Source organism: Petaurus breviceps, unplaced genomic scaffold, assembly GCF_028583685.1.
Source record: "Petaurus breviceps papuanus isolate PSGF00001 unplaced genomic scaffold, PetGlider_PUasm1.0 37, whole genome shotgun sequence".
Taxonomy (NCBI): domain Eukaryota; kingdom Metazoa; phylum Chordata; class Mammalia; order Diprotodontia; family Petauridae; genus Petaurus; species Petaurus breviceps.
This window is the reverse complement of record NW_027186296.1, coordinates 6,364,993-6,375,628: the sequence shown is the minus strand read 5'-3', so window position 1 is coordinate 6,375,628 and position 10,636 is coordinate 6,364,993. Positions and strand designations below refer to the sequence as shown.

General features: G+C 37.9%; 2 protein-coding genes across 2 annotated transcripts in view; both read right to left on the bottom strand.

Moving 5' to 3' along the window:
- LOC138168406 (olfactory receptor 4F6-like) overlaps positions 1 to 1,596 on the bottom strand; it is a 4,577-nt gene extending 2,981 nt beyond the window's left edge. Inside the window, exon 1 of the mRNA XM_069097432.1 lies at positions 1,587 to 1,596. Within this exon, the coding sequence (XP_068953533.1) occupies positions 1,587 to 1,596 (10 nt within the window). The remainder of the gene's footprint in view (positions 1 to 1,586) is intronic.
- A 7,674-nt stretch (positions 1,597 to 9,270) lies between these two features.
- On the bottom strand, positions 9,271 to 10,252 carry LOC138168405 (olfactory receptor 4F6-like). Its single transcript, XM_069097431.1, has one exon. The coding sequence runs from the start codon at positions 10,207 to 10,209 to the stop codon at positions 9,271 to 9,273; it is 939 nt and encodes a 312-aa protein (XP_068953532.1). The 5' UTR covers positions 10,210 to 10,252.
- Between the last annotated feature and the right edge of the window lie 384 nt (positions 10,253 to 10,636).

Genomic DNA, 10,636 nt, shown 5'->3' with positions numbered 1-10,636 from the left:
AGAGAGAGAGAGAGAGAGAGAGACAGAGAGACAGAGAGACAGAGAGAGAGAGAGAGACAGAGACAGAGAGAGAGAGAGAGACAGAGACAGAGACAGAGACAGAGACAGAGAGACAGACAGAGAGAGAGAGAGAGAGAGAGAGCTGTACATGCACACACTAATTAGATATGTGGAGAGGTGGATGACAGTTAAATGGGAACTCAGTTACTCCCTTATGATGATCCAGCAATTTGATTGTGTCACAAATTGGGGGAAAAGAACATAAACTTGGAAAGCATTCATCAAAAGCACCCTCTCAACCTCCTTGGAGGATTTTATTCAACCCAAAGCATTCTGTACATAATCTTTCTTAAATATTAACCATATGTAGAATTCTAGCTAATTATATATTAAACAAAACTTCTAAAGGGGTGATAAAGTGAGAAGTCATCCTAACTAATCCCACAGAATCTTTTATACTGCTATGACAATGGACTTTAACATGCAAATGCTGTAAATAGAGGAAGAAAAGTTAAATCAATTTCTATTAAAATGTTCTGGGTCTAGCTCTGTTCAGAAGGAAAGAAATTATGAGAGCTTGAATGAGAATAAATAACCAGAAAAGGTTATCTTTTTTTTTTTTTAAAGCAACCGGGGTTAAGTAACTTGCTCAAGGTTACACGGCCAGGTGTTTCTGGGTGGGTGCTAAGTAAGTGTCTGAGCCTGGGATTCGATCTCCAGGTCGTTCTGACACTGGAGCCGGTGCCCTTACTCTCTGTGCTACCTGGCCACCCCCCGAAAAGGTTTTCTTAAACTCATTTAAAAGAAAAGGAGGCCCTTCTTATTACTCAGAAAACATTGTAAAATTTGTTAAGCTCCCAGGAATTCTCCTGATGCCCAGATCCCCAGCAGAGTATGTTGTCTTTCCCTACTGGAAATTTTGGGCTCCACCACTGAAGGTCCTGAGGGACACACTTTCTCAAACCTGGAGCACAGGTACATACTTGAACAAAACAAAAGGTGGAGAGCAGAATCATGGCATTTGGTAGAGTTGAAATGAAATAGTCCAACCTCTTGATTTTGCAGAAGAGAAAACGGAGACCCAAACAGGAAAAGTAATTTGATCATAATCAAAAGCAAATTAAGCACAGAGCAAATTAGAATCCAGGTCCTGGATTTTCATTCCAATATTCTTTGACGACACTACACTGTCTATCTTTTCAATCATGGCCACATAATAAATATAATTAAGGAAGAGCCTTAAAATTGCCCTGGAGAACAAACCTGGTCTCGTTGGTCTAACCTTATCGAAAGGAGTTCAGAATCCCCCAGAATAAAACCAAACAGAAGTGTCCTATAACATCCCTCATGAAATATTTTTTTTTTCATTTATCCGATCTTCAAAGGATCATAGGTTAAGAGTGGGAAAGGAGCATCTTTTACAGATGAGGAAACTGAGGCACTAAGTTGATACTTGTCTAAGGTCACACATCTAGCAAATATCTGATTTTAAATTTGAACCCAGGTCTTCCAAGCTGTCAGTCCACTGTCCTATCTGCTATACCATGCCTCTTCTCCATATCATTCCGCTTTTCAGTTTTCATTACTCATCATCATCATTACTATTGTTATTTACATTCATTTAAGCACTTTCACCAAAGCAAGTATTATTGCTCCCATTTTAGAAATAATTAAACCAATGTTGAGAAAGGTTAAATGATATCCCTTATTCTCTCCACTTCTGCTTCTCTCATAACAGCCTAAACTCAATTTAAGAAAGGTTTTCTTTTTATAGTTTAAGTATAAAGTACTCTATATGGAGTAATAAGGCATGGGTTTGAAACCTACTTACTCTTTGGTGTTTGGAAAGTCATTTAACCTCTGTGGGCCTCAATTTTCCTCACCTGTAAAATGAGAGGGCTGAATTAGTTGGCTGTTGAGTTCCCTTCCCACTATAAATCTGTGATCATTAGATCATTTCTACTTGATTCTTCCCAAATCATTCAGCCTCAAGAAATGTTAATCAATCCTATCTCTAAAGATAACCTTATAATTCAGACTGGCTACCAAGTTAACTAAGTCAACAATGCCTTCTCCCAGTTTGGAACTAGAGATTCTCTTATCTTTTCACCTACAACAGGGTGTGGTTCTCCACAGCCTATCCAAGCACTAGATTTAGTACTAATTAAGCACTAAACTTAGGCTGCCTGATTCCTAGAGAAAAACTTGAAGATGATAGTGATAAATGAGATAGGAAAGAAAATAACACTCTAATTCACCATGGATGAAAGTTTTAAGTAACAAATCACTACATCACAACTCCAAGTCATAATGAAATAGAGTGATCGAATGTGTGTGACATAAAATAAAAGGAAAGGATATAATGTGGAGGAGAGAGACAGAAAGACAACAAAAATAATTTGGGAGAAGGGAAGGAAGGAAGACAGTAAAATAATGGAGAACAAGAATAGACCATACAATATCTCTCTCATCTACCTTTTCTGCTACAGGACTTGAGCAAAAGCTTCATAATTTGTAAAAAGTCAGAAACCTTAATCTTTCTCTTTGCATTGGAAAAACTGCCAAAAGAAAAAAGGAGTTATATAAGTATCTGCCTTAGTAGGAATAAAGTTATTTAGTTGCTCTGTATGTTAGTGACCCATTGATGTTGCTGAACTCTGTTTCCCAGCCCATCATTGGCTTCCCCTGGTAATCACATCTTGGAGTCTTACTGGTTTTCCCCAGTGGAAAAACATTGGAAAGGTTGCCTGGTGATGAAACAAAGGGAGTCAGAGAAGATGAAAAGTGCCTCATGCCCCTTAAATTATCAAGAAGTTTATGTGAAATAGCCCCATAGGGTGAATAATTTTCTGTAGTGATGCTGTGTGGTATGATTGAGTTGGGAAAGGGAGAAAATAGTCACAGAGTGAACAGAGTATCTTCCCATGGGGAAGCAAGCAGATGATGGAAGGAAAGAAATTCCAGGACCATATTTTAAAGGTCATGGTCTTAATATCCAAAAAAAGAAAAAGATAAGCTAGTAAACTCTCCTTCTATGAGTCTATGCTAGAACTACCTCTTCTCCCTTGAAGTAATGTTTACCAGAGGTGGGGCAGTCTCTCAGATGGTAAGGTAGAAAGAATACTGTACTGGAAATCAGAGAATTTGGGTTCAAGTCATGCCTCTGTCACAACCTGTATGACTTTGAAATAACCTCTCTGTCAATGAGTCTTGCTATGTGCCAAGCACTATGATAAGTGCTAGGAATACAAATAGGAAGGAAAACAGACCCTGCCCTCCAGGAGCCTAACATTCTAATGGAAGAAGATAACACATTAAAGGAAACTGAAAAGGGGATCTGGGTGGGAGGTGGGAGGGACAAAGATACCTGGGCAGGAGCATGGTAGAGAAAGTCCGGAATGCAACCTGGAGAGAAATGAGATGTGGTTGATCTGAGTTTTTCCATTGTGAGAACTTACCTGCAAAATGAGGTAGTTGGAGTACATGACATCTAGTTCTTTCCTCTGAATATGGGATACTGATAACTTGGGGTCTGTATTCTTCCCATTGTGGCTAATGAAAAAGCAAAATATGATTGGACAATTGGGACTCATTGCAAGCATTAAACTTTTCATATTGGGGTTTTGGTAGCAGAAGCCCTTAGATAATCATCTACAGAAATTAATATATTTTAAGGAAGAAGATTCCTAAAGATTTCGAAAGTCAATGGAGCCTTATCTATGAGTATCATATGATTAGGGACAAGTCTGAAACATAAATGAATGCTGCATGTAAGCCATCTGACTGAAACAGAGCACAGTGGGAGCCTCTAGGAACATATGAGAATATTCAGAGGGAATTCTATTTGCTGCTTGAGGCTGAGGAGAGAAAAATGTCAAGATCACATTTTTGTTCTTATTTTTTAATCATCTCGGTCACGTCCAACTCTTTGTGACCCCCTTTGAGGTTTTCTTGGCAAAGTAACTGGAGTGGTTTTCCATCTCCTACTCCAGTTCACTTTACAGATTAGGAAACTGAGACAAACAAGATTAGCGACTTGCCTCAGGTCACACAGCTAGTACATATCTGAGGCTAGATTTGAACTCAGGAAGATGAGCCTGATGGCTGGCCTGGCACTCTATCCACTGTACCACTAACATCATAAATAAAATGATAAATGTCATAGTTAAAGTCCCTCAAACTTGTCCTACCAGAGAATGAATCCACCTACTCAACTTGCCTGCTTACTCCCTGCTCTAATCTTATCTAAGCATCAGTCTTCTACTGAGGGCTTCTGCTACCAAAAACCTAATATAAAGAGTTTAATGCTTGCAATAAACCCCAGTTGCCAAATCATACTTTTGCTTTTTCATTATACACAATGAGATTATAGACCCTATGCTTTCAGGCACCTCAGAATTATTGATATGAGCTAGAGGCCATCTACTCCATCTACCCCATTTTACAAGTGAGAACCCACATTGAAAATACCTTGTGATTGGATGGTTTCTCCCAGAATCTATTGACATCACTAGGATACCATTAAAGTGCATAAGATGCCCATCAGTTATCATTCCCCCTTGCCAGATGACCAGTCCTCCTTTATTGTTCACATATTATTTTAATGTCCCTTTCCACATGCATATCCTGGCCATGTATATTCCTATATCTGTGTTTTTCCACCTCTGTTCCAAATGTATATCCACTCTTCCCACTAATAAAAGGCATATTTGTTGCAGAGGTCACCCCAAGTTTGTGGAGAAAATACTTTGTTGCTACTTTTCTTATTATGCCTTTTCATTAGATTCTTTGTTTTAATTAATTGTGTCCTCTGGTTAAAACCATAAGAAGGAACTCACAAATTGTGTTCCAGGGGATGAAGACCAACAGAGGATCTTGAAGTTCATAAAAATGTCTGGTGGGTTACCTGTCCTGCCATTGAGATCAGTCATTCAGTCAATAACTCTTTATTAAACACCTACTATGTGCCGAGCACTGTGCTAACCTCCAAAGACAAAGGACAGTTCCTGCTGTCAAGGAGCTTACAGTCTAATGAGGTAGAAGGCATGCAAACAACTATGTACAAATAGGAGAGATTGCAGATGATCAACACAAGGAAGACTTTAGTGTTAAGGGAATCCAAGAAAGGCTTCTCATAGAAGATAGGATTTTAGCTAGGACTTGAAAAAGATCAGAGATGCCAGGGAAGCCATGGGACAATGATGAGGAGGGGGATTATTCCAGGCATGGGGAAATGCCTGGAGTTCAAAAATGAAGTGTCTCATGTGAGGAAAAACAGTGAGTAACACTGGAATATAGAACACGGGAGTGGAAAGGGGGAATTATGAAGAGCTTTGACAGCCACCCCCCCAAAAAAGGTTATAGAGGGCCACTGGAGTTTATTGAATAGGAAAGTGACATGGTCAAATCTGCATTTTAAGAAGACTAATTTGACAGCTGAGTGGAGGGTGTACTGGGGTGGGGAAATATTTAAAACAGGGAGATCAAATAGAAGGATATCCCAATAGTCTAGCTATAAGGTGATGAGAGCCTGCACCAAGATAGTAGCAATGTCAGAGAGGAGGAATCATATATAAGAGATTTTACAAAGGTAAAGTTGACAGAACTCAGAAAGCAATTGGATGTGGAGAGAGAAGAAAGTAAGGAATCAAGGGTAACACAAAGCCTATGGGCCTGGGTGACAGAGAGTATGGTGTTGCCTTCAACAGTAATAAGAAAGTACAGAAGGGTCCAGTCCTCTTAAGCACTGCAGTATCTAGGGCACTAACTACTAATCTACTTGATTATTTATTGAACAGATATTTAGGTCAAACTCTAGAAAAATAATGAAACTCACTTGGGAGTATGTTCAGCAACATTTCAGATTTTTGATGTAATCAGCGTTATGTTATCAACAAACAGTAGAATTTAAAGCACCTTACCCTCTATAGCAGGGCTTTTCAATTCTTTTATATCATGGACATGGACCTCTTTAGAGGTTTGGTGAAGCCTATGGAACCTTTCTCAGAATAAAATATGAGGTATTATGAAGGAAATCAATTTTATTGAAATATTTATCATATCAAAATATCTGTTATACCAAAATTAGTTACATCAAAATATTTTTAAATGGTTTCATGTGCCCCAAGTTAAAAACTCTTGTTCTATAAGGTAACCCTCCTTGGCTTAGACTCTTCTACTTGAAAATCTCCTCAATGACTGTGGCCAACTTTGGCAAACATGTCTTTTACACCTCACTTGATATTAATGAGTCATTAAGCAAGGTTACCTCAGTTGTGATTATCCTTCAAGGAATTTTGTATAATTTTGACATATACATAGGAAACATTTTACTAGAAAAGATCCTTTGACATAATATTTTGCTCCACTGAACTAAATTATTTTTCATCAACAAATGATAAGTGCAGTGGAATTTTGTGTTCTCTACATTTTTTAGATGGTGTCATGGAAGCAACAAAGAGGAGCTTGGACAGATTTCAGGAGATAGTGGGGGATAGAAGGACCTAGAATGCTATGGTCCATGAAGTTAAAAAGAGTAGTACATGACTGAATAACAACAAACAAACTATCTTCTAATCAGCTTTTGTGATAGTGAAACCCAGACTACTGAGGAATAATGCTTGTAAAAGCCTACCCATACCTTTCTACTTCCCTAATTAAGCACAATCCTCTATGCACATATAGATCTGATAAACATTTTATACAGATGAAAAAGTTGGCCTTAGCATGCTACTGATGTTCTTGGTAAATTTTTAAAGTAATAGATACAAGACTTTTCCCCATACTTTGACATATTTCTCTATGTGAGATTCCTAAACAATTGAATTCTCAACGCACCAAAAATTGCCCCAGATCCAGCACAAACATTGTTATATACTTAGTCTGATCCAGTTGCTTTTCCCATTTTTGTTATCATCAGTACCATTCTATTTCCTCAAGAAACAAACTTAAGACTATCTCAGTAGAATCTAAATGTGGCTCCATCATCTTTGATAGGAAAAGTAATTTATTGTTAAAAAAAAATCTTTGCAGATTTTTTCCAGTCTTTTTCCATTTGTAAATACCTTTCCAGTTCACCCATAAATACCTTCAGGATTTTATTTGTTGAGTCTCTTGTCAAGATTTCTTTAAACTTCTGGCATTGTTTTTAGTCCACAGATTCTTAGCACTTTATGAAATTGTATTGTTCTAATGTCTGACTTTCCTTTCCATATGATTTTACGTGATGAGATTCTATTCTTTTAGTCTCATAATGGTAATTGATGTACATTGGTTAAACTTTTGTACAAAATTGTAGTAATTAGTATCAATGTCCTTTCCACCATTCATTTCTCACTTTTTGTCATTCATATCCCATTTATGACTTTCAGAAAAGTGCAATACTCTGTTATTGACCTCCAAAGCTTTGTATGAAAGTGAAGGCCTATATTTTCAATACTCACATTTTACCATTATTGCTATATGGCAATAAGCCATGGAATACCACTTTCTCTGAAGAAATAAAAATGAATATCACAGAGAAGAAAGATATAATACCATTGAGGGTGTGAAGAAACTGTAGCATGTCACAAATTAGCAACTCATAGGAAGAACGGGTGTTAGGGAAGTCTTCAAGGCATCATGATAAGGAGAAACAGTTGGTTCATGTTGAAAGAGCAAGGGATAACAGGTTGACACTGAGGACGTCCAGCTGGTACACTCATGATGTTGAGAGAAAACAAGGAAGACCCTTAGTAATTTGGGTGGGCATCATATTCAATGCACCTTTGGGAGGTCAAGGGCAAAGGTAGCCCAGGATAGGTAGGCATGGGTAGACTGTGATTTGTATCACTAGAGGAAATGCCTGGATCAAGGAGATCACAGATCCATTTCAGTAAGCAGATAGTTGCTTTGTTAGAGTAGAGCCATGACATCAGAAAAGGGATAAATGACAACCCATGGGGGGAGCCAGAATGGACAAGGAATTATCAAGAAAGTTTTAATGTATAGTTGTTGTTCAGTCGTTCCATTCATGTCCTACACTTCATGGCCCCGTTTGGGGTTTTCTTCTCAAAGATACTGAAGTAGTTTGTCATTTCTTTCTCCAGATCACTTTACATGGTTACATGGCTAGTAAGTGTCTGAGACCAGATTTGAACTCAGAAATGTGAGTCTTGCTGACTCTATCCGCTGCACCACCTAGCTACCCTTTAATGGATAATGTCTTTTTTAACTGAACTTTGAATTATAGAGAGGATGTGAAAAGGCAGTGATGAGTGAAGAGGAGAGCATGGGCATAAGTACTACTTTAGCATAGGTTAGAGTCATATGAAGGGATTTGAGTGTCATTTTAAGGAATTTGAACTTTATCATATACTGCCTTATATAAATCCATATTTTATTCATTGGAACCATTAAATTTCAATGAAAATATTGATTGTTCTATAGAGATGCTTCTTACCAAGCTTACCAAAAGTTGAGAATATTAAGTAAAACCTTGACCAACACACAGGTATGTCTGCACATCATTTCTCTAAACACTGCCATTTCCCAAGAGTAATTCTGTACGCATAGCAGTAAATGTTTGATAAATTAAATCAAATGTTATATTGAAACTGTAATCAAACTCTACCCTAAGGTCCTTAACTATGTTGTAATGTCTTTAGGCCAACTGCTTGGAGCCATGTTGGCTCAGACCCCTACTCCCCATTGTCTAATCCCCGGCTGATCTACATGTTTGGTATATACATAGTTGTTTACTATTGTCTTCCCACTAGAATGAGAACTTCTCGAGGGCAGGGACTCTTTTTTCTCTTCTTTTTATTCCCAGCACTTAGTACAATGTCTGGTACATAGTGTTTAATAAATGCTTTTTGACTTGTCGACTTCCTTCCTCATCTTAGGGGCTCTGTGCATTCAGCTCTGTTCCTTTGGAAGGAATTATCCCTACTAAAGTTGTTTTACTTCACATCATATTTTCCTTGCATTATTTAGTAATATTAGGGGAGGTATGACTTATGGCACTGAAATAACTAAATGTGTTGAGTGGGAGTATCAGAGCAAGTATACAATTATCTTCACTGTAAGTCTTGTATGTGGAAATGGGATGTGTCACTCGATCTGTGGTTGCCAAAATAATTCTATGATCATGGTTGAGAATAATTTCTAAGGATAAGCAATGCACTCTCTGATAAAGTTCTCAGCACCTAGCAGGTTTATAAGTTTTTATAACCTAGGGTGGTCAACATGAAGCTGAAGCATACATACCATGACTTTGTTGAACAAAATTCATCAAGAAGACTCCTTAGAACCCACAATTTGCCTGCTCAGTCTTGTCATCGCCACCTTCATTTCCTTGTTTCTAAATGTATAAATTGCAGGATTCAAGACAGGAGTAACAACAAAGTCAAGAATGATCAAAAATTTGTCCAGTGACAGTGTGGGAAATGGCCATACATAGACAAAGAAGCATGGAGTAAAATATAAGAATACCACTGTGATATGAGCTGACAGTGTGGAAAAAGCCTTAGACAAACCAACTGAAGAATGATGTCTGACTGTAACCAGGATGAAGATGTAGGAAATAATCAACAGGAAGAAGGTGCCCATGGAAATAAGCCCACTACTAGCAGTGACCACATTATCCACTACGTGGGTATCTATACAGGCAAGTTTCGTGACCCTAGGAAAGTCACAGTAAAAGCTATCAACCTTGTTAGGTCCACAAAAAGGCAAGTTTATAATAAAAACAAATTGAGACACAGCATGGATTACCCCAATCACCCAAGCAGCCACTACAAAGCAAATACATGTTTTAGGGCTCATAATAGTCAGATAATGGAGAGGCTTGCAGATTGCCGTGTATCTGTCAAAGGCCATGGCTATAAGGAGAACCATCTCAGTTCCTCCCATAACATGGATAAAGAATATCTGTGTCATACAACTGGGGAATGAGATGATTTTGTATGTACTCAAAACATCAGCTATCATCCTGGGTACTGCAGTGGCAGATAGACCCAGATCAAGAAGGGAGAGGTTGGCCAGCAGGAAATACATGGGAGAGTGCAGGTGGGGATCAAAAATCACAGTGAACACAATGAATAGGTTTCCCAACACGATTCCCACAAAAAAAGAGGTGAAGAAACAAAACAGGACAATATTCATCTCCCAAGAAACAGAAAGGCCCACCAATATAAATTCAGTCACCACAGAATAATTGGCTCCATCCATTGACTCAGTAGTAGTACACACTCCGAAGTGACCTGATGGTAGACAAAGTGAAAGAAATTATAATTATGAGGCTTAAAACTATATATCTTTTTTGTTCCACTGTGAAAAGTGACAGCAGTTTAGAGATACTAGAGCACAAGAACCTAGGATAGTCACAAGATAGAGTAGGAGAAAGTCAAGATAATAAAACAAAAGAAAAAAAATGCATGGTTAAAAACAACAAAAGATTTTTTATAACATGCTATGATTTTAAAAGTCTTTTCCTCACCACAACACTATGAAGTTTGTGGTGCAAGTATCATTATTATCTCATTTTACAGAAGAGAAAACCAAAGCTCAGAGAAAATATGTTTCTTGATTATGATCACAAAGCTAGTAATTGTCGAAGCTGGGGGTGGAATCCTTATCCACCGCTCTTTTCATTCAT

Excerpts from the sequence above, each read along its gene's own strand:
- LOC138168405 (XM_069097431.1), bottom strand. The coding sequence starts at position 10,209 with ATGGATGGAGCCAATTATTCTGTGGTGACTGAATTTATATTGGTGGGC.